Source organism: Haliotis rubra, unplaced genomic scaffold (genome assembly GCF_003918875.1).
Source record: "Haliotis rubra isolate DU_JTF1 unplaced genomic scaffold, ASM391887v1 Scf47, whole genome shotgun sequence".
Taxonomy (NCBI): domain Eukaryota; kingdom Metazoa; phylum Mollusca; class Gastropoda; order Lepetellida; family Haliotidae; genus Haliotis; species Haliotis rubra.
Window position 1 is genome coordinate 780,366 of NW_025767157.1, and position 25,226 is coordinate 805,591.

The window sequence follows — 25,226 nt, forward strand, 5'->3', positions numbered from 1 at the left end:
CCACTTCTCTCAACCTATACCTTCCCCTCATCCACTTCTTTTATTACCCACTTCCTCCTTATCACTGTGTTTCCTGACCCAGCTGTCACCACCCAAACACATCCCCGTACATTTCTTCACCCACATTCCTCCTCCCTGTATTCTACATCCCTTATGCCCGTCTCTACTTCTATTGCAGGAGAAGGACCTGAAGAAGGTGTTTATGTTTTCAATGCAAGTGTTGAACGAGCTTAATGCACAGCCGATCCCCCTGACCCGTGAAGCCACTGCCGTCCTTAACCGCGTTCTCTCAATCACAGAGCAGGTCCTCAGCTGGGAATTCACACCTAAATGTATCCTTCACAACACCTCCTTAGTGGCTGACTGGCAAACAATGCTGTCCAATATTGTCCCTCAGCCTCCTTTTATCCTGTTTAGGGCTTGTGTTACTCCTATGTTGAAAAACACCATTCTTAAAACACCACACTTGTTTCAACTTTCTGGAGGCCTTGAAACTTAAAGCTACAGACAGTTTGACTGCAGAAATAGAGTATCTGATGTGTTGGAAGTACACATCAGATATGAAAACAACAGGTAATTGTATGTGTATACAGGTGTATGATGACAATTGTTGTCATACCTTATTCTAAGGTAATGTCATTCCCTAGCAACTAACAATCATAAGAGGTGACTACGTATGTGGATTGAATGGTCAAGCCAAGTGACTTGGTTGACTGAGTGAAGGGCTTTATGTGACACGCAAATGTGCGTCCAGTATGCACAAATGTACAGAATGGACGCAGAAAAAAATCACTGCGTCCAGAGGGATGCACAATATTATTCACTGTACCCAAGACACATCTTTGTCTTTGCTAAGTGTTTGGTTGTTTCTTTCAGAACAGTGACGTGCATCATTTCATCCATCAGTCCACATGATCAATGATTCATTCCAGGCTCTAAAGAAATGATCAAAATGTACACTTATCTACACCGTTACTTCACAGGACCCTCATATTGCATTCAAGGACCCTTAAGAGTAATGTTGTCATGAATAAAGTTTAAGAAAACACTTATTTTAATGTCAAATTTTACGTTGTTATCATTTGATTTAATAAGGAAGTGACTGAACTTTCCCCCTAAGAGTTATCTTAACATTATGATTTGTATGCAAAAGGTTTAGTTTCAATCAAATATGAAATTACCGTAAGTCTTCTATCAGACATCTGTGCGTCTCACTTCCTTGAGTGGCATTTAGAAGTTGGTGTGATGAGCAAGGGGGATAGTTCTATGGATATACGGGGCGGTGGCGTAGCCTAGTGGTTAAAGCGTTCACTCGTCACGCCGAAGACCCAGTTTGATTCCCCACATGGGTACAATGTGTGAAGCCCATTTCTGGTGTACCCCACAACGATATTGCTGGAATATTGCTAAAAAGCGGCGTAAAACCCAACTCACTACTGGTTTTGATTTGTCTGTCCCAGAAACCAGTGGTTGATGTAATGAACAACCTCCCTCACTGTTAGCCGAGTCACTGAGCCTGATCACTCAATCCTAGTTGTTGCATTTAATGACAAGTATGCTGTGTCATATTGCTGGAGGAATTCTGACTGTGATGAACACATGCATGATATTATATTGCCAGTTGAGGTTAGTATGCGGTGATTCACTCAGACCTTGGATGTTCAGTTCCTTCACCTGTCAACAGTTATCAGAAAACATGTGGGGTGTTTTTCTATCAACCAAAACATCACCCTCAAGCCGAACACGTCATGGAGGGACACACTACTAGACCCCACAGTCCTAGGGCTCTTCTTCAAGGTAAACAATACCCCTTCCTTATATTTGCATACCTCATGTGGTCATACGAGGACTACAATGGATTGGAAAGTCATACTTGGTCAATTGTTTGAAGGTGTCTTTCACCCAGTGGCTTCACTGAATTGTCTGGTCCAGACTCGGTTATTTTAAAACCAGCTTCATAAAGCTGGAGTATTGCTGAGTGCAGCATTGATCAACAAACAAACATGATACTGTTGAATTGCTTTTACTTACTTACATAGTTATATACACAAGACTCAGGAACTCATGTTGCCCAATACTCTAAGTCAGTGCAGTTTTCTGTGCTGAGTCGCCTCCCTTTAAGTGTCAGGCTCCAGTGATCATCAGTTCCAATCTCTGATGAACTTGATCATGGATCTCTATTTGCTGCCATCTATGATGAGCATTGCTATTGTGCTCCAACATTTGGCAGGCATGTTATTGTGCTCCAACATTTGGCAGGCATGCTATAGTGCTCCAACATTTGGCAGGCATGTTATTGTGCTCCAACATTTGGCAGGCATGCTATTGTGCTCCAACATTTGGCAGGCATGTTATTGTGCTCCAACATTTGGCAGGCATGCTATAGTGCTCCAACATTTGGCAGGCATGTTATTGTGCTCCAACATTTGGCAGGCATGCTATTGTGCTCCAACATTTGGCAGGCATGTTATTGTGCTCCAACATTTGGCAGGCATGTTATTGTGCTCCAACATTTGGCATGCATGCTATAGTGCTCCAACATTTGGCAGGCATGTTATTGTGCTCCAACATTTGGCAGGCATGCTATAGTGCTCCAACATTTGGCAGGCATGCTATAGTGCTCCAACATTTGGCAGGCATGTTATTGTGCTCCAACATTTGGCATGCATGCTATAGTGCTCCAACATTTGGCAGGCATGCTATAGTGCTCCAACATTTGGCAGACATGTTATTGTGCTCCAACATTTGGCAGGCATGCTATAGTGCTCCAACATTTGGCAGGCATGTTATTGTGCTCCAACATTTGGCAGGAATGTTATTGTGCTCCAACATTTGGCGGGCATGCTATAGTGCTCCAACATTTGGCAGGCATGCTATTGTGCTCCAACATTTGGCAGGCATGTTATTGTGCTCCAACATTTGGCAGGCATGCTATAGTGCTCCAACATTTGGCAGGCATGTTATTGTGCTCCAACATTTGGCAGGCATGTTATTGTGCTCCAACATTTGGCAGGCATGCTATAGTGCTCCAACATTTGGCAGGCATGTTATTGTGCTCCAACATTTGGCAGGAATGTTATTGTGCTCCAACATTTGGCAGGCATGCTATTGTGCTCCAACATTTGGCAGGCATCCCATTGTACAAATGAGATATTGCCCTGTATGGCATTGGTCCTCTCACACTTGACTCGTTTCTTTCACATTACTTTTTTCTCCTCTTCATTAACCTTTTGTATTTATATTTCAGATCTATGACAAGGTTCGGCACAATTCGGAAATGGCCCACCATGCCTCCCAGTGTCTCGGTCAGCTGGCATCGCTCAATGGACAAATCTTCTCCGATGACAAGGCCAAGATTCAGTACCTGGCACACTACATCGATGGCTTCCTTCAGCTCCTCACAGGGTAGGTCAGAAACAGATTTATAGGGATCACCATGCTGACAGGATCTCGGAAACATTGTTGACAAACAGTTGAACCTTGTTGCCTCTACATTTGAGGACTTGAGAAATAGTTCTACTTCTTCGGGATTTGACCCACTTTGCTGTATTCCCATCTACAAAATCAACAAGTCTGAGGCTTCATGATATATTGATGTATCGATTTAGGATAAGTCAAATTATTCTAGGTTGGACAATTTCCCATGATTTTCATTCTGTGTATCGGATGTTCATTCTATCATCTACTGTTTGTATGTGCAGACTGGGTCTTCAAGATTTCGAGCATCTTGGGATTTCCAACTGCTTCAAGAATCTGGCCATGATGTTCCCACTGTCGTGCTTCATGGAACTGCCGATGCTGCACTTCCGGGCTTTCGTCGATCACATGACCAGACTGACGTGTTCAATGGGGAAGGAGGCAGCCAAGGAGGAGGCGGTATGTCATGCTTGTGTTTGTTTCTTTGGGCAGTGGGCTAGCCTAGTGGTTAAAGTGTTCGCTCATCACACCGAACACCTGATGGGTACAATGTGTGAAGCCCATTTCTGGTGTCCCCCGCTGTAATATTGCTGGAATATAGCTAAAAGTCTCACTCACTCACTCACTCACTCACTCACTCACTCCTCACTCACTCACTCACTCACTCCTCACTCACTCACTCACTCACTCACTCACTCACTCACTCACTCACTCACTCCACTCACTCACTCACTCACTCACTCACCTCACTCCTCACTCACTCACTCACTCACTCACTCACTCACTCACTCACTCACTCACTCACTCACTCACTCACTCACTCACTCACTCACTCACTCACTCACTCACTCACTCACTCACTCACTCACTCACTCACTCACTCACTCACTCACTCTTTAGACCTAAGATGTCATTTGTGGAAACTAGATCTTTGGGTCTTTTTCACTATCGGTGTCAAAAGTCTTCATGAGGTTTAATTCCTCGTACTTGTCTTGAGCTGAATGTTCAACCAGTCCTAATTCACCTTCTTGTTTCACTGGCTGTTCCAGATGAACCGGGATGACACAATCCACATGGAGGCATATGAGAAGATGCTGGACACCTGGATGCAGTTCGCCACCAACATCAAGTCCTTCCCAGATGGTGCACTCAAGCCACATGCCACAGAAATCTTCAACTCCTATGTCCAGTGTCACATCAGTTCCCCTGAGGGGATCCGCACACAGCTGATGGTCAGTATAACAGACATATAAGATTGTGACTAACTATGTACAATAAAACCTGCCAACACCGGCACCTGTCTAATCCGGCACACTGTCCAAACCGGCATAAAATTTTGGTCCCATTTTACAACGATATTATGATCATTAAAACATTGTCTAATCTGGCACCTGTCTATTCCCTATTCCGGCACGACTTTCCGGTCCCAACAAGCGATTTTAAGTGTAATTAACACTGTCTAAACATGGCATGGCATGGGTATGAGCAATCCAATGAAGGACCCATAATCCAATACACTAATTGATCCTCTTGGCACGCAAGATAATCAGGAAGTAGTGATTGCGCGATGAATCAAACGCTCTAAGCCGGCATGGGTATGAGCAGTCCAATCAGGGTCCCTTAATCCAATACACTCCTCTCGGGACGCTAGATTGAGAGTTTGACGAGTGTAAATGGCAGCCATGTTGGAAAATTATCGTCAGTGTCTAATCCGGCACCCTGTCTAAACCGGCATTTTAGTTCAGTCCCGTTGGGTGCCGGTTTAGACAGGTTTCACTGTACTATGAAGCTGCGACAAAATTTCCATGTCCGTTGATTGGTTCCAGACCATCAATTTTCGATCCAAATGGCTCAAGTCTGACACTTGTCAGTGGTAAGTTTACCATAATATTTGTGGTGTAAGGAAATTATACAGTGCTTTCACCCTATCGCATTACTTTCAGAATGGAGGAGCCTCAGCTCATGATGAGGAAATCGATGATACAGAGGAGGATGACCGTGACAAGTTCTCAGACCAACTCTGTTGTATTGGAGCCTTAGCCCGGGTTGTACCTGAACACACCATCCCCCTGCTTGCAAAGTGAGTGTCGTGAACTGAACAGGAATTAGGTTTGTCTGTATTCCAGCATTCTTGCTGTTTGAAGTATTTTTCAGTACCATGTGGTTTTGTTGAATTGCTTACCAGAGACATAAAATGAATTAAGATTTAGTTTAGGTTTTGTTGCACAAAAATGTTAGGGATTTTGAATATATAAAAGATGTTTTCATGAAATTGTGTAGTATTATGTTGTGTAGTATAGTATTAATATATTCAGAAATAATCCCTTACCGTTCTGTGTATATGGTTTGATTATTGTTTGGATTAGGTACAATGGTTGTCAGCGGATATAGTGAGCTGTTGTTCTTTTACAGGGTGTTGGAAGACCGTATAGGTCGGTTACATGGCCAGTTACAACGGTTACAGCAACAGAGGCTGAACTCTGGCAACCACAACGCTTCTCTTGACATGTCTGTACTCAACTGTCTGCATGAAGACATCCACTGGCTCATCCTCATATCAGGTACAGTGAGAACATCACCAGTATAGGGTCAATATATATATATATCAATATATTGTCAGTGACATGTATTATTTTGGTTTTTGACCTAATAAAATCTTGATTTTTCCTTATCCTGACTCATGCTCTTTTTGCTTGTCTTCTTCTTCTTGCGAACATAGTGGAACACTTGTATCTCCCTAATTGAAGCTCCCTTCAATTTAAAATCACTAATTAGTATTTACCACGAGTTACCTCCCTTCCACAAGCGCGGGAACGAGGGCGCCACCTCTACCCATGTGCCTCACTCTCTCCTTCTTCGCCCAGTGAGCTGGACGTGAGAGCGCCTGTGTCTCCCGACACACTATATCCTTTGAATTATATTTAGTTAGTTACCTCATTATAGACATCTATAGAGGTTTAGCTAGTATCCTTCAAGCGATTATATATTGATATTTAGTCGTTTTTTTTTTTTTTTTTTCTACAGTTTATTCACGGGGCGCCGTGTTTGTTTCAGTGGATTACGTTGATGAAAATTCTGTACTATTACAGATTACGTTTTGTATGCTGCTGCTGATCCACCTTTTATAATATGATGTACGGCCATGTTCATTATATTCACATTGCAGTTGCGGTACTAATTTATCCAATTCTACCTTTTTATTAATATTTACTTTGCGTTTGGCACGCACAGCAGATAGGTCGCGTATGCAGAGTCTAGTATGACTGATACACCGGAACCCCTCGCCAGTCTACTGCTGTTGGCCGACTCTCTCCGTGTGGTGTTTCGCTAGAGTGGTGGAGAGGTGTGGGGCGTAGTCCGCCATCTCCAAGAAGCATCCTGCTTCCCCAGACATCCCATCGTCGCAGCAGAAGACTAGAGGGTTTTCTACTACATCTCAACAGCCGAGATCGTTCCCATCGCAGTTTTGGGCCTGTATGATGATCAGCCGATCATCATACCTGATGTACATCAAAAGATTGACCGATAATCGGCACAGATCAGCATGCAGCCTGAGGTACCAACGCTGATATTCGATGATGGGTCCTGAGGGTCCCATCATTACCAACACTCAGCGCAGGCGCCGCGACACCCAGGGGGCGTCGACCTCTGAGGGAAAATCAGCGAAGTCTACTAGGACTTTCTCAGCGAGATTGTTCCAGCCGATGACCTGGACCTCACGATGATCAGCTGATCATCATCCCCGGCGACGCCATACAAGAAAGCGACCGGTGACAGCTACAATGACATCAGCAGAGATCACCATGCAGCCTGATGCCTCTACACTGATGTCGGACCGATTTTCCTGTGGACCCCTCCATTAACACCGCAGATAAGGCACCGGCGACCTCGCCGCAGACCATCCCTGAGGACCTGATGCGACAAATTATGACCATGATGGAGGACCACTACAGACTGCATAAGCAGGGACCGAGCTGGCGAAGGCTCCAAGCGTGAACAGCACCCAGAGGCACCCCGTCAGCGTAGCAGCCAGGGACGATGTCACCAGCCGGCGAAGGAAGTCACGGACCACCTTGACGAAGGACCTAGATGTACAGCCCGAAGGCCAGCGAAGGCGGAAAGGACCTAGATGTACAGCCTTCGGCGAAGGCGGAAGGACCTAGATGTACAGCCTTGGCGAAGGACTTAGAAGGCAGGATAGATCATCACCATATGCGGTTTCTTCCTAGATGTGGACTCGGACCATCAGACATCACGAAACCTTTCGCCGAAGGTCATATCGTCGCTCCCCGGACCGGACGCAGAGGAAGCCAGCGAAGGCATCGCGCGAAGGACACCTGAATCAGATCATCATCATCTAGAAGGACATCGAGGGACTATACAAGAGCTTGGCGAAACTATCAGCGTTCCCCTCACAAGTCTCGAGAAGATCAACCCATAGACAAGTTGATCATCGATATCAAGTATAAGAACTACAATCGTATATTGGTTCTGTTGAATCCATGGCGAGACGGTATGTTCGCTGGCCTAAATAGATCTAGAGCGATCAATTAGACACTTATCACCAGACTTAAGTAACCACGACTTCTGAAAATGATAAGATGATCCATCTTTGACCCTACTTAGGCAAGCTTCACCGATCCACATCCTGTTAAACACAGAGGCTGTTCGCGAAGCAAGCTCATATATATATTTATATATATATATATATATATACTAATCGGGCTTTGACTCGATACCTTAGCGATGGTCGCTGAAGGCTAAGTGGCTCCAAGTCTACTTCACCCAGAAGATCTAGAAGGGATACTTCGAGAACTTAGCGAGAAGTCTCCGGGCGTTCACCGAGGAAGTCTCCTCCAAGGTTTCTATATACTAGCCACTTTCGTCATATATAGGCTACTTTCGTCAGTCCGTTCAAGGCGCCGCATAAGTTGATTATCAACTGTATGCCAGATGCCGCCTATAAGCCTATGCTTGAAGATAATTGTTCAGGCTATTTACAACACAGAGCGTCGCTGTATTATTTAGTCAACGACATTTCATAGATCTTCACAGAAATCAACTATTCATTATAAATTGCTAATATGCAATCCCCGACGACGATACACGATTATCTACATGCGTGACCATTACGCATAGCTGCAGACAATTCAATATCGAAATTGAACAGCAGCCTTGTTACAGCAGTATAACTCTTAATCGTCAAAGTTTCTGAGAAGAAATATGGACAACAAGTTCAATGTTAATTCTACAATTATGACGATACATTCATGTATACAGTCTACAAGCTCACAACTTGCAAGTTGTTTGTACCCTTATTTAGAAGGAAGTCGGAATTATATTCAAAACTGAAATTACTTTCCGACAACCAGGAAAATAACCTACCCAGCATAAAATTACAGAGCGAGATATTTCGGCCGGAGGTTTCGCCAGCGGTTACCATTAACCCTCGAAACGCGTGGTCACTCGGATAACCGGGGAAGCTCACGGTGAAGACCGGCGTTTATGCTAATATCAACGGCGACAAGAATTTATTCAAGGGGGTTTTTCCGCTACACGGTGACATCACAGCGGGTATTATACAGAATCAAAATGCCTTGTTCTGATTGGACCCGCGAGGGACAACGACCTACGCAGAGGTCGATCTCAATTCACAGTTCAAGACTTACGTCACAAGTGACAACTATATATCAGTGAGCGAGCAAGCCTCATTACAGTCCAGTTAACCTGAACATTCATGATTAGACTGCCTTCTTTCAAGTTAGAGACCTCCCCTGTCAAGTTAAGGCGAGGGATCGGCAGTCGAAGGCGATTTTACATAAAGTTCAACGAGGACAGACACACCTGGTTGTGCACCTACATCGTCAAGGACTTATGGCTAATTACCTAGACGAAAGATACAAGTGGATCTAAATCCACAGCGTTTCAGACTACAGCTGAATTTCATCAGCGACTAACACAACTAGATGGTTAGTAAACCTACTAAAGCTTCTGTTTGGAGAATAAAACGGAAGTTTCACGCCAACCTGGGGATATGAATATAGTGCTCCAACACCTCACAAGTGAGGTTTATGAATACGCCTGGATGACATGCTTGGACCCCATGATCACGATGATTCTATCACGATGGCCAGCAAGAGCACTGTAAATTTATCTCCACCGAACCAAACAGGAGGAAAAGAAAAATGCAACAGATTATTTCCTCTATCATCAACTTCGCATGAGAGTGAAGTCTCATGTACTATATCTCCGTTTGGATCAGAACTGTCATACTAACGTGCATATGCGGATGGACCTATTCCGACCCTCCATGAGCTTAATACTCATGATATTAGAGCTAACTTCTACAATTGTTCTACACAAATGTGATTGAAATAATGGAGGGTTTATTTCTGGAAATCCGATATGGTGGTTGCAAACCATTATCTGAGAGATATCACCACCGAGGGCGTCTCAGGTATACACCAATTCGATCCCATGGTCCTCGCAGACAACAGCTGACAGTTCCTCGAGGAGAAGATAAGTCAATCTAACAGATTTTTACTTATCTTATAACAATACTAAATAGCTTCATGCTATATATAATTTACTTAAGTTCCTTTTATCATCACAGTACTATGATTATTACATCATACAATATATAAGTTAACAACTCTACAGAGTTTGTTATTATATATATTTACCTTAAGTTATTCATATCTTAAGAGTAATACTATGGTAACATGATAATTGCATTAGCTAACAAACTCTACAGAGTTTTGGCTATTTTATCACGTAGCTTAAGTTAATTAAGCTAACAAACTCTACGGAGTTTTACTATTATATAGGTAATTTAAGCTAATTATACCTTAAGCATAGTACTATACTCATATTATTAAAATATATTAGCTAACAAACTCTAAGGAGTTTTGCTATTATATAGGTAGCTTAAGCTTATTCATATCTTAAGCTTAGTACTATGTTTATATCATATAAGTAGATTAGCTAACAAACTCTAAAGAGTTTTTGCTATTTGGCTTAAGTGTCATCATATTTCTAAGCAATATGGTTATATTATAACATGTATTAGCTAACAAACTCTACAGAGTTTTAGCTATTATATATGTAACTTAAGCTTATTCATATCTTAAGCCCAGTACTATGTTTATATCATATAGGTATATTAGCTATCAAAACTCTAAAAGAGGTTTTTGCTATTATATATTTCGCTAAAGTTTCATCATATTTTAAGCTTTATGGTTACATTATAACATGTATTAGCTAACAAACTCTACGGAGTTCTTGCTATTATATATGTAGCTTAAGTTTCCTTCATAAGCTCAATACTAGGTTTATATCATATAAGTATTTTAGCTAACAAACTCTAAAGGGTTGTTTTCGCTATTATACAATTAGCTTAAGTTTCATCATATCTTAAGCAGTATGTTTACATTATAAAGGTATTAGCCAAAAAAAAAAAAAAAAAAAAAAAAACTCGACGGAGTTTTGTTATTATATATATATAGCTTAAGTTTAAATATCTTAAGCTCAGTACTATGTTTTTAACATAAAAAAGTATATTAGTTAATAAACTCTAAGGAGTTTATTTTGCTATATACATTTAGCTTAAGTCTAATCTTATCTTAAGCTAGTACTATGGTTACATTATAAACATATTAGCTAATAAACTCTACAGAGTTTTTGGGCTATTATATATGTAGCTTAAGTTAATTATATCTTAAGCACAATACTACACTCATATTGTAAAATATATTAGCTAACAAACTCTCACGGAGTTTTGCTATTATATATGTAGCTTAAGTTCATTATATCTTAAGCACACTACTATACTCATATTGTAAAATATATTAGCTAACAAACTCTACGGAGTTTTGCTATTATATATGTAGCTTAAGTTAATTATATCTTAAGCACACTACTATACTCATATTGTAAAAATATATTAGCTAACAAAACCCTACAGAGGTTTTGCTTTATATATATGTAGCTTAAGTTAATTATATCTTAAGCTCAGTACTATACTAATATTATAAAAATATATTAGCTAACAAACTCTACAGAGTTTGGCTATTATATATGTAGCTTAAGTTAATTATAAGCGTAAGCACAGTACTATACTCATATTATAAAAATATATTAGCTAACAAACTCTACAGGTTTTGCTATTATATATGTAGCTAAAGATTATTCATATCTTAAGCTCAGCATTATATCTATATCATATAAGTATATTAACTAACAAACTCTAAAGAGTTTGCTATTATATAATTAGCTTAAGTTTAATCATATCTTAAGCTTAGTACTATGTTTATATCTTAAAGTATTTTAGCTAACAAACTCTAAGGAGTTTATACTAGCATATTAACAAGCTTAAGTGTATTAGTCTTAAGCATTGTATTAATGTTATATATACTTTATCATAATAAGTACATGGTAATAACCTTTATATGGCAGCTGATAAGTTAGCAGCAGGAATTCATCAGTTCAGTGCCTTTATGAAGTTCCCATAGGGTTATTACAATCATCACAGTTCAAATCACTAATTATTAAAAATCCAAAGTATTAGATATTCCCACCTCCGTTCTGTAGGATTCTACAAGCAAAAAGAGCATGAGTCAGGATAAGGAAAAATATGTAAATTTTTCCTTATCCTGACTCATGCTCTTTTGTCTTCTTCTTCTTCTTGAACATAGTGGAACACTTGTATCTCCCTAATTGAAGCTCCTTCAATGTAAAATCACTAATTAGTACTCAGCACGAGTTACCTCCCTTCCACTGGCTGGAGGAGAGAGCCACCTCCACCATGTGCCTCACTCTCTCCTTCTTAGCCCAGTGAGCTGGGCGTGAGGAGAGCACCTGTGTCTCCCGACACACTATATCCTTTGATTATATTTAGTTAGTTACCTCATTATAGACATCTATAGAGGTTTAGCTAGTATCCTTCAACAATTATATATTGATATTTAGTAGTGTTTCTACTGTTTATTCACGCGGAATGTGATGTTTGTTTCAGTGGATTACGTTGATAAAAATTCTGTTCTGTTGCAGATTACGTTTTTTATTCTGCTGCTGATCCGCATTTAATATGCCCTAGTTGTACTGCGCCATGTTCATTTTATTCACGTTGCAGTTCGCGGTACTAATTTATCCATTTCTGCCTTTAATAAATAATTACTGCGTTTGAGGCAGCGCAGCAGATGGAGTCATTAATGCAGAGTCTAGCCATGACTGATACACCTGAACCCTACGCCAGTCTACTGCTGTTGGTCGACCCGCTCCCGTCTGGTGTTCGCTAGAGTGGTGGAGAGCGTGGGGCGTAGTCCGCCGCCTCAAGAAGCGTCCTGCTTCCCCAGACATCCCATCGTCATCGCAGCCGAAGACTAGAGTTTTTTCTACTGCATCTCCAGCGACCTCTGAGGGAAATCAGCGAAGTCTACTTGAACTTTCTCAGCGAGATTGTTCCCGTCGTGCAGATTTGGGCCTGTATGATGATCAGCCGATCATCATACCTGATAATACATCAAAAGAATGACCGATGTCGGCAACAGTGATGTCAGCGCCAGATCAACATGCAGCCTGATGTACCAAGGCTGATATTCTATGATCTTCCTGAGGGTCCGTCGCTACCAACACTCAAGCGCAGACTTCGCACACCCCAGGGCAGCGTCGACCTCTGAGGGAAATCAGCGAAGTCTACTAGGACTTTCTCAGCGAGATTGTTCCAGCCAGCTGAACTGGGCCTCTACGATGATCAGCTGATCATCATTCCCGGCGTCGCCACAAGCGACCCGGAGACAGCTACAGTGACATCAGCAGAAGATGATCGCCATGCAGCCTGATGTCTCTACACTGGCGTCAGGCGACTTCCTGAGGGTCCCGCCCGCTAACATCGCCAGAGAGGGGCACCGACTAATTAAATGCGCCAGACCATCCCAGATGAACTGTTGCGGCAAATCATGATCATGATGGAGGGCCACCACAGACTGGGAAGCAGCCAGCCCAAAGGCCGAGCCTTCGCGAAGGTTCCAGCGCATGAGCGACACCCCAGAGGCACCCCCATCAGCGTAGCAACCAGAAAGCCGAAGCCACCAGCGAAGGAAGTCGCAGACCACCTCCCACGAAGGACCCAGATGTACAGCTTAGGCGAAGGGCCGTGGCCGGGATAGATCATCACATTCCTCGGCTTCATCCCTAGATGCGGACTCAGAGACCGTCAGACCTCAAATCACGGAAGCCGGTGCGAGGAAGGTCAAATCGCCGTTCCCCAGGACCGGGTGAGAGGAAAGGAAGCCGAAGGCCTTCGCGAAAGGACACCTGACTACGAGCTTACAGGAAGGCGAAGCTATCAACATTCTCCTCACAGGTCTCGAGAAGGTCAACGCCATAGACACAGTTCACCAACACGATCTCAGCGCCGTTAACCGCGGCCGATCTCCTCGTTACATCACCCGTCGATGCGTCTCACAGGTCACCACACAAGTCTGCACACAAGTCTACAGTCAGGTCTCCCGGCGTCACCGACATAGAGATAGAAATACACAGTCCACCATCAGAAGAGCATCAACCTCTCATCAGTGATGCTGGGATAGAAAATGATGGAGGCATCATTTTCTCAGGCGCTGAGATCACGATATTGGATGGTAAACAACCTAGATCTCTCTTCACCTTCCAAGGTGGCAACTCGGTTCGAGACATACCTGATAAAGGAAGGCGAGGCAGAGCGCCATCACCTTACCTCCAATCGACTTCGATTGCTGCGGTGCCACAGTATGTGGACACAGCCTACCATAAAGCCATAACAGTTCAAGCGCCAGAGGCGTATATGTTGTTGGCATTAATAGATCTAGAGCGATCAATGAGATTCTTATCACCAGATTTAGGTGACGACGACCTGAAGATGATAGGATGATCTACTGGCTCTACTTATGCAAAACCAGCAAGAACCACACCCTGTATGAAGCTAGCGGCTCATATATTGATCGATTTCTAGACGCTTAGCCTAGGAAGTCCCAGGCCACCTCCGAAGGAAGGAGCTAGAAGCCTCACCAGTTACGCTCACCAGACCCACATATTGCTGAGTCGCGGTAAAACAATACACTCACTCACTCACTCCTGTTGAACACAGAGGTGGATTAGCGAAGCAAGCTCATATATTATATATATACTGATCGGGCTCTGACTCAATACCTTCGCGAAGGTCGCGAAGGCTAAGTGGGCTCAAGTCTACCTCATACAGGAAATCTAGATTGGATGCTTCGAGGCTTGGCGAAATCTCCGGCGTCCACCGAGGAATTCTCCTCCAAGGTCTCCATATATTAGCCACTTTCGTCATATATAGCTACTCGTCAGTCCGTTCAAGACATCGCATAAGTTGTCTATCAACTGTATGCCATATGCCGTCTATAAGCCTCTACGCGAAGACAATTGCACAGGCTATTTACAACACAAAGCGAGCCGCTATATTAATTAATCAGCGGCGTTGCATAGATCTTCACAGAAATCAACCTTTCCGTATAGATTGCTAGAATATGCAATCCCGGACTTCGATACGAGTATCTACATGCGTGACCATTACGCAGATCTGCAGACAATTCAATATCGAAATTGAACAGCAGCCTTGTTACAGCGAGTATAACTCATAATCGTCAAAGTTTCTGAGAAGAAATATGTACAACAAGTTCAGCTTTAATTCTACAATTATGGCCGATACATTCATGTATACAGTCTACAAGCTGACAACTTGCAAGTTTATTGTACCTTTATATAAGAAAGTCGGAATTATATTCAAAACTGAAGTTACTTTCACGACAACCAGGAAAATAACCTACCCAGCATTAATATTACAGGCGAGGTATTTTGGCGGAGGTTTCAAGGCTCAGCGTTTACCTTTAACCCTCGAAATGCGTGGTCACTTTCGGGTAACCGGGAAGCTTACGGTGAAGACCGGCGATTATGCTAATATCAGCGGCGGCAAGATTTTATACAAGGTTTTTTCCTGCTACACCGGTGACATCACAGCGCGGGTATTCTACAGAATCAAAATGCCTTGTTCTGATTGGACCGCGTTGGACAACAACCTACGCAGAGGTCGATCTTACTTCACAGGTCAACACTTACGTTACGAGCGAGCAAGCCTCCTTACAGTCCAGTTAATCTGAACCTTCATGATTGGGCTGCTTTCTTCAGGTTAGAGACCTCCCCTGTCAAGTTAGGGCGCGAGACGCGGCAGTCAGGCAATTTTACATAAACTTCAGCGAGGACAGACACACCTGGTTGTGCACCTACATCGTCAAGGACCGCTTGGCGAATAACCTAGGCGGACGGGATACAAGTGGATCTAAATCCACAAGCGTCTCAGACTACAGCTGAATTTCATAATCAAGCTACTAACACAACTAGATGGTTAGTAAACCTATTTAAACTTTCTGATTGAAGAATTAAAGCGGAAGTTTCACCCTCCAACTTGAGGATCTGAATATAGTGCTCCAACACCTCACAAGTGAGGTTTATGAACAACGCCTGGATGACATACTTGGACTTCATGATCACGATGATTCTATCACGATGGCCAGCAAGAGCACTGTAAATTTATCTCCACCGAACCAAACAGAAGGGAGTAATACAACAGATTATTTCCTCTATCATCAACTTCGCATGGAATGAAATCTCGCGTACTATATCTCCGTTTGGATCAGAACTGTCATACTACGTGCATACAAGGCCGGATGGACCCAATCCGACCCTCCATGAGCTTTTTAATACTCATGATATTAGAGCGCTAACTTCTGCATTGATCTACACAATGTTATTTGAAATAATGGAGGGTTTATTTTCTGGAGATCCGATATGGTGGTTGCCAACCATTATCTGAGAGATATCATCATCACGAGGGCGTCTCAGGTATCCACCAATTGATCCCATGGTCCTCGCGCACTACAGTTGACAGTTCCTCGGAGAAGATAAGTCAATCTCACAGATTTCTACTTATCTTATAACAGTACTAAATAGCTACATGCTATATATAATTTGCTTAAGTTCTTTTTTATCATCACAGTACTATGATTATTACATCATACAATATATAAGTTAACAACTCTACAGAGTTGGTTATTATATATTTACCTTAACTTAATTATATCTTAAGCATAGTACTATACTCAGATTGTAAAAATATATAAGCTAACAAACTCTACAGAGTTTGGGCTTTTATATAGGTAGCTTAAAGCTTATTCATATCTTAAGCTCAAGTACTATGTTTATATCATATAAGTATATTAGCTAACAAACTCTAAAGAGTTTTTGCTATTTGGCTTAAGATCTCATCATATCTTAAGCAATATGGTTACATTATAACATGTATTAGCTAACAAACTCTCTGAGTTTTTTGCTATATGTAACTTAAGCTTATTCATATCTTAAAGCAGTACTATGTTTATATCATATAGGTATTTTAGCTATCAAAACTCTGAAAGAGTTTTTGCTATTATATATTTGGCTTAAGTTTCATCATAATTTAAGCTTTATGGTTACATTATAACTCATTAGCTAACAAACTCTAAGGGGTTTTTTTGCTATTATATATGTAGCTTAAGTTTCCTTCAAATCTTAAGCTCAATACTATGTTTATATCATATAAGTATATTAGCTAACAAACTCTCTCTGAGGTTTTGCTATTATTATATATGTAGCTTAAAGTTTCCTTCAAAGCTCAATACTATGTTTATATCATATAAGTATATTAGCTAACAAACTCTGGAGGTTTTGCTATTATATATGTAGCTTAAGTTTTCCTTCATAAACTCAATACTAGGTTTATATCATATAAGTATTTTAGCTAACAAACTCTAAAGGGTTTTGCTATTATACAATTGGCTTAAGTTTCATCATATCTTAAGCAGTATGGATTTACATTATAAAATGTATTAGCTAACAAAACTCCATGGAGTTTTGCTATTATATATATAGCTTAAGTTTAATTATATCTTAAGCTCAGTACTATGGTTATAACATAAAAGTATATTAGTTAATAAACTCTAAGGAGTTTTTTTGCTATATACATTTAGCTTAAGTCTAATCTTATCTTAAGCTTAGTACTATGGTTACATTATTAATCTATAAGCTAATAAACTCTACAGAGTTTTGGCTATTATATATGTAGCTTAAGTTAATTATATCTTAAGCACAGTACTATACTCATATTGTAAAAATATATTAGCTAACAAACTCTACAGAGTTTTGCTATTATATATGTAGCTAAAGCTTATTCATATCTAAAGCTCAGCATTATATCTATATCATATAAGTATATTAACTAACAAACTCTAAAGAGTTTTGCTATTATATAACTAAGCTTAAGTTTAATCATATCTTAAGCTTAGTACTATGTTTATATCTTAAAGTATTTTAGCTAACAAACTCTAAGGAGTTTATACTAGCATATTAACAAGCTTAAGTGTATTAGTCTTAAGCATTGTATTAATGTTATATATACTTTATCATAATAAGTACTTTGTAATAAACCTTTATATGGCAGCTGATAAGTTAGCAGCAGGAATTCATCAGTTCAGTACCTTTATGAAGTTCCCATAGGGTTATTACAATCATTACAGTTCAAATCACTAATTATTAAAATCCAAAGTATTATATATTTCCCACCTCCCTTTCCATCGAGGTCTACAAGCAAAAGAGCATGAGTCAGGATAAGGAAAAATATGTAATTTTTAGAGTAAAATTGATATTTTATACTTATCCTGACTCATGAGGTAAACCCTCCCATCCTCCCCACATAACACTTTGGATTTCCTGTAAATTCAAATGTTGGGCTCAGTATATGAGGAGAGAGTGAGGAGCACATGGGTGGAGGTGGCCCTGGTTCAGCTTGTGGAAGGGAGGTAACTTCGTGCTGAGTACTAATTAGTGATTTTACATTGAAGGGAGCTTCAATTAGGGAGATACAAGTGTTCCACTATGTTCGCAAGAAGAAGAAGACAAGCAAAAAGAGCATGAGTCAGGATAAGTATAAAATATCAATTTTACTCTAAAAATTACATTTTTTGGAATAAAATTGATATTTTATACTTATCCTGACTCATGAGATCAGCCCTCCCATCCTCCCCACATAACACTTTGGATTTCCCTGTAAATTCAAATGTTGGGCTCAGTATATGAGGAGAAAGTGAGGCACATGGGTAGAGGTGGCGCCCTCGTTCCCGAGCTTGTGGAAGGGAGGTAACTCGTGGTAAATACTAATTAGTGATTTTAAATTGAAGGGAGCTTCAATTAGGGAGATACAAGTGTTCCACTATGTTCGCAAGAAGAAGAAGACAAGCAAAAAGAGCATGAGTCAGGATAAGTATAAAATATCAATTTTATTCCAAAAATTACATTCTTGTCTTGTCTTGTCTTGTCTTGTCTTGTCTTGGTCATTCTGTTCAGGACATATACATAGCTCAGTGGTTCAAAGCAGTGTAGAGTTAATGGCTGTTGGAGTTAACCCTTTCTGTTGGAGATACTTGATAAACGCTTGGTAGTCAATATTGTGCATTTCTATCAAAAAACAATACCCTTTCACTTCCACAGAGATGCTGTCTGGTTTCATATTTGGGTCAGATGCATGGAAAGTACCGCACATTATACCACAAACACTGTTATGGTGTACCATACATCCATTGTTGTTAGGCTCAGAACTGTACAGCCACCATGTTTGTTTGCTTATTGGTTTTCTTCAGTCAGTTCTTTTTTTCAAAGTCATGTGCAAGATGTTTTGGAAACATTTGATGTGACAGTGTCCTCCCTCTTCCAGCACATGTCCTGACTGAAGAGTCTGAAGGCGAGACCCCCATGATTCCGTCCGATGTCATGAACTACTCAATCAGCCAGTCACAGAATGTCAACGTCCAGACCACATTGCAGGTCCTGGCGTCACCCGGGGAGACCCTCAGCAGCATTCCAGGAAGTGACCAGAGCACGGACTGGGTGGTCAGGTAAACAATGCTGTCTCATCTACTCTGTATTGAACTTTTGATAATTTTAGATTTCTTTCAACAGCAGCCAGTAGCTAATCCATCTACATGGTCTACATCCACATCCACACTAAGGCTGCAGTGGCTAGTTCCTGTCCCTGTGTCTGTGTGTCCTCGTCAGTGTCCCTGTGCCTGTGTGTCCCTGTCCCTGTCCCTGTGCCTGTCCCGTGTGTCCTCGTCAGTGTCCCTGTGCCTGTCCCGTGTGTCCTCATCAGTGTCCCTGTCCCAGTGCCTGTCCCTGTGTGTGCCTGTCCCTGTCCCTGTGTGTGCCTGTCCCTGTCCCTGTGTGTGCCTGTCCCTGTCCCTGTGCCTGTGCCTGTCCCTTGATTGGCATTTTAGAAGATGATATTTGATGAACATAGATATTTTTTCTGGGTTACATCTTTTTATTCTCTAGTACAACGTTTCAGGGCTTGTTCTGGCCCCATCATCAGGTAAAACTGAACAGTAACTGTTAACTCTGGCTGTGACGTCACAATGCTTATGACGTCACAATGCTATGACGACGTAATACATGTGGTGGTCAATAGATACAGATGACATGGCTAATAGAATACATGTTATTATGAATACTAGTATATAAGATGTTGTTTACTGCAAAATTAATGGATCAATTTAGAACTGTGCAGATACTTATACAAAATTGTTGATTGATTTAGAAATGTACAGAGACGTATTTATAAATGTATAGAATGTAAAGTAATAGCAGTGTATACCAAGAAATTATGCTTTATACATGGGAACAGTGACGAGGATAGGGTATTGTCTTATTGTTTTATGTACCATGAATTTGGGAGGTAGACACCCTGATCCCTGTTTATTGCAGGTTTTGTGCGTTTGATGAAGATAGCTTCAATCAACTTGCGTTTCCGCCAGTCACTGATGTTTTTTGCGAGGACTTCAGTTTCCCAGTCAATTTCATGATCGGGATTATTCATAATGTGTTCGGAAACTGCAGATTTCAGATCTGATTTGTCCACTGAAGTTTTGTGTTCTTTCACACATGTAGCTACTGGTCTGCCTGTCTCACCAATGTAGATGTCACCACAGTCACATTTCAGTTTATACACACAGCCTTTAGGGTTGGATATAGCATGATTGTAACCTTTACCATTTGCAAAGTTTTAAGGGTTTTGCCAGACGAGAAAGTGGTGTCAATGCTAGCCATTTTCTTCAGAAGTCTGCTGACTTGGTGGCTGATGGGCCCAACATACGGGATGTTGATGCGGATGGGAGATGGTTCAGGTTTCAGTGGAGGCTGAACTTGATCTTGTAGTGTTTTCTTTATGGTGATTTCTACAAGGTTCTTTGGATAACCATTGTATGTGATGAATGTTGTCATCAGGTCGTCTGTTTCTTGTTGCAGTAGGTCAGGGCTACAAATCTTTTTCGCGCGTCTCGCAAGTGTGGCAACAATTGCTCTCTTGATTTGGGGATGGTGGTTTGAGTCAATTATGAATAATCCCGATCATGAAATTGACTGGGAAACTGAAGTCCTCCACATGTATTGCGTCGTCATAGCATTGTGACGTCATAAGCATTGTGACGTCACGGCCAGAGTTAACAGTTACTGTTCAGTTTTACCTGATGATGGGGCCAGAACAAGCCCTGAAACGTTGTACTAGAGAATAAAAAGAAGATGTAACCCAGAAAAAATCTCTATGTGCCTGTCCCTGTCTCTGTGTGTCCCTGTCACCATGCCTGTCCTCATGCCTGTGTCTGTCCCTGTCCCTGTCCCTGTCCCCAAGTCTGTCCCCGTGCCTGTCCCTCTGTGTCCCAGTGCCTGTCCCTCTGTGTCCCTGTGCCTGTCCCTGTCCCTGTGCCTGTCCTGTGTGTCCCTGTCCTTGTGCCTGTGCCTGTCTCTGTGTGTCCCTGTCCCCATGCCTGTCCCCGGGGCCTGCCCGTCCCTGTCCCCAAGTCTGTCCCTGTGCCTGTCCCTCTGTGTCCCTGTCCTTGTGTGTCCCTGTGCCTGTCCCTGTCCCTGTCCATGTCCCCGTGTGTCCCTGTCCTCGTGTGGACCCGTGAAAGCCCGGGTTAGAATATTGATCTTTAGTAACCCATGCTTGTCGTAAGAGGCGACTAACGGGATCGGGTGGTCAGGCTTGTGGCTTGGTTGACACATGTCATCGGTTCCCAATTGCGCAGAACGATGCTCATGATGTTGATCACTGGATTGTCTAGTCAAGACTTGATTATTTACAGACTGCTGCCATATAGCTGGAATATTGCGGTGTGCAGCGTAAAACTCACTCACTCACTCACTCACTCACCCTGTCCCTATGTGTCCCTGCCCTGTGCCTGTCCCTGTACCTGTCCCTGCCCTGTACCTGTACCTGTACCTGTCCCTGTCCCTGTCCCTGTCCCTGTCCCTGTCCCTGTCCCTGTCCCTGTCCCTGACCCTGTCCCTGTGCCTGTCCCTGTCTTTGTACAGGATGCTGTCACATACATAAAAACATTTTTAGGCCTAAAAAAAATGTTGTGGTTCCGATTACCCGACCGACCCTTGAATTCTGGTGCCGACCCTATTTTTTTTTAAAGGTATAAATAAAATAAGCGTTCAGATACCATTGTTTTTTTCCCGGCACCGACATACATTGGTCAGAGAAGCTAGGTATGATGGCGACAAGCTTGATTAAACAAACAATCACACATTGATGAATGTGTTATTACTTTGTACTTTACTTCTAAAAAGAATGTGAAAAAAATTTATTCCTATTTACCTACCCTAAATTTTAAAGAGCTGTAATCGGAACCACAACATTTTTTTAATTTGGCCTTAGACACACTATGCATTAAAAACAATCATTGGACAACATATTGAATATTGTTGACAGTTTTAGCCATTTAGTTGTAAATAAAGATGTATATCATCTGTGGTACCTGTCTCTGATTCAGTAGTTATTTCTGTAATAATGAGACGGCGTCAAATGGCTATAACTGGTGATAACAAGTATTAGGACTTCAATATTTCCTGTATGTGTTCAGGCTTATTTCTGGGTTGTTTCGACTGTGTGAGGTGGAAACTCGAGCGACTGACGTCAAGCTAGGTGACTGTCTGAGCCCCGAGGTTGGTCGTTCAACGATGTGGTTCCTGCGGCGATGGATACGCTCCTACCTCCTCCCCGACGAGAACTACTACGCCCAGGTTGGTCCACACACTGATCCCTCCCTGTACATGTGTAGGAACATCTAGACACTCTAAAACCTGACAATTAGTAGTCTGATGTCTTTAAAAGAAAAACGATCATCTGCCATGTTTCCACGTTGTGTGATCTTCAATCTGATTGGTCCTGCTGTTGTAGGTCTCCTCCCCTCAGTCCCCCTCCCCCTCTCAGCCCCGTCTGTGTAAGTACACCACTGTTCTACCATTGTACTAACCTTTCAAATAGCACTGGTTCTCAGGAAAACAATTTAAAGATATAGCATAGGTTTCATTGATATTGCCTCCGAGGCTATGGGGAATGTCTCCAAGGTTATGGAGGAATGCCTACGAGGTTATGGAGGAATGCGTACAAGGTTATGGAGAATGCCTCTGAGGTTATGGGGAATGTCTCCGAGGTTATGGGGAATGCCACTGAGGACATGGAGGAATGCGTACAAGGTTATGGAGAATGCCACTGAGGTTATGGGGAATGTCTCCGAGGTTATGGAGAATGCCTCTGAGGTTATGGTGGAATGCTTACAAGGTTATGGAGAATGCCTCTGAGGTTATGGGGAATGTCTCCAAGGTTATGGGGAATGCCTCCGAGGTTATGGAGGAATGCGTACAAGGTTATGGAGAATGCCTCTGAGGTTATGGGGAATGTCTCCGAGGTTATGGAGAATGCCTCTGAGGTTATGGTGGAATGCGTACACGGTTATGGAGAATGCCTCTGAGGTTATGGGGAATGTCTCCGAGGTTATGGAGAATGCCTCTGAGGTTATGGTGGAATGCGTACAAGGTTATGGAGAATGCCTCTGAGGTTATGGGGAATGTCTCCAAGGTTATGGGGAATGCCTCTGAGGTTATGGAGGAATGCATACAAGGTTATGGAGAATGCCTCTGAGGTTATAGGGAATGTCTCTGAGGTTATGGAGAATGCCTCCGAGGTTATGGGGAATGCCCCCGAGGTTATGGGGAATGGCTCCGAGGTTATGGGGAATGTCTCCGAGGTAATGGAGAATGCCCTCCGAGGTTATGGGGAATGTCTCCGAGGTAATGGAGAATGTCCCCGAGGTTATGGGGAATGTCTCCGAGGTTATGGAGAATGTGTCCGAGGTTATGGGGAATGTGTCCGAGGTTATGGGGAATGCCTCTGAGGTTATGGAGAATGTGTCCGAGGTTATGGGGAATGTCTCCGAGGTTATGGGGAATGCCTCCGAGGTTATGGAGAATGTGTCCGAGGTTATGGAGAATGTGTCCGAGGTTATGGGGAATGCCTCTGAGGTTATGGGGAATGTCTCCGAGGTTATCGAGAATGCCTCCTAGGTTATGGTGGAATGCGTACAAGGTTATGGAGAATGCCTCTGAGGTTATGGGGAATGTCTCCGAGGTTATGGGGAATGCCTCCGAGGTTATGGAGGAATGCGTACAAGGTTATGGAGAATGCCTCTGAGGTTATGGGGAATGTCTCCAAGGTTATGGGGAATGCCTCCGAGGTTATGGAGGAATGCGTACAAGGTTATGGAGAATGCCTCTGAGGTTATGGAGAATGCCTCCGAGGTTATGGAGACTGCCTCCGAGGTTATGGTGTAATGCGTACAAGGTTATGGGGAATGTCTCCGAGGTTATGGAGAATGCCTGAGAACCAGACTATTATTTCTGCCTCACTGTTTGTTGTTAGGAAGGTGCAAGATGTAATTGTCATTCAGTATTTCTGATGTGTTTACAGCATCATGTTAGATGTAATACATGTCGGGTACTTCAAATCGTGCTGGTTGTGAAACAATATGGCATCTTAGTACATGTAAGGAATGATCAAATTACAACTGAACCTGCAAAAAATTAACAAAGATCAATTTGTCATTAAGTATTAACATAACAGTCTTGACAATCTTAACTTCCATACTATTAGTTGACTTACAACAGTTGTAGCTTTGTAGATCAAAGCCCTTTGTGCATGTTCGTTTGTTTGTTTGTTTGTTTATGTTAAAAGTTTGCACCATTTTCGAAAACAATGGGTGAAAAGGGAACACTGATTGTCAGACAACTAATTGTCAGTTGTGCAATGAATGAGGCATTTATCTTAGGCTTTGTATTTCACTAGCTGTTCCAAGTTGATATTCTAAACCAAAGTCTTTTAATAGTTATTTGTTGACACTGTTTATTAGTTTACTAACAATATAAACACCTCAAAAAGCTAAATGGTTTTGAAGTAATGTGCCTCTTTGCATAGAGTAGATCTGTAAGACATATATATTTTGTATCAATATTGATGATAAGAAAATCACTACTGAAATGTCTTATGGTTGATTTTAACTTCAGCTGTTGTTAAATGTAGGGTACATGATAGGTACAAGTCACGTCTGCTGACATTACATCAGTTTTGAAGGGGTACTACCCTTAAAAAGGTATGGATGACCTCATTATTGGTCATTCTGATGGCATGATGGCGACAAGCTTGATTAAACAAACAATCACACATTGATAAATGTGTTATTAGTATGTACTTTACTTCTAAAAAGAATGTGAAAAAAAAATATTCCTATTTACCTCCCCTAAATTTTAAAGAGCTGTAATCGGAACCACAACATTTTTTTAATTTGGCCTTTGACACACTATGCATTAAAAACAATCATTGGACAACA

General features: G+C 41.9%; 1 protein-coding gene across 1 annotated transcript in view; it reads left to right on the forward strand.

The window, feature by feature from the left end:
- LOC124290617 (exportin-4-like) overlaps positions 1-25,226 on the forward strand; it is a 58,262-nt gene that overhangs the window by 21,170 nt on the left and 11,866 nt on the right. Inside the window, 9 exon segments of the mRNA XM_046727385.1 lie at positions 179-332; positions 1,685-1,797; positions 3,248-3,405; positions 3,702-3,876; positions 4,467-4,649; positions 5,361-5,497; positions 5,830-5,978; positions 19,220-19,400; positions 22,425-22,584. Of these exon segments, the coding sequence (XP_046583341.1) occupies positions 179-332; positions 1,685-1,797; positions 3,248-3,405; positions 3,702-3,876; positions 4,467-4,649; positions 5,361-5,497; positions 5,830-5,978; positions 19,220-19,400; positions 22,425-22,584 (1,410 nt within the window).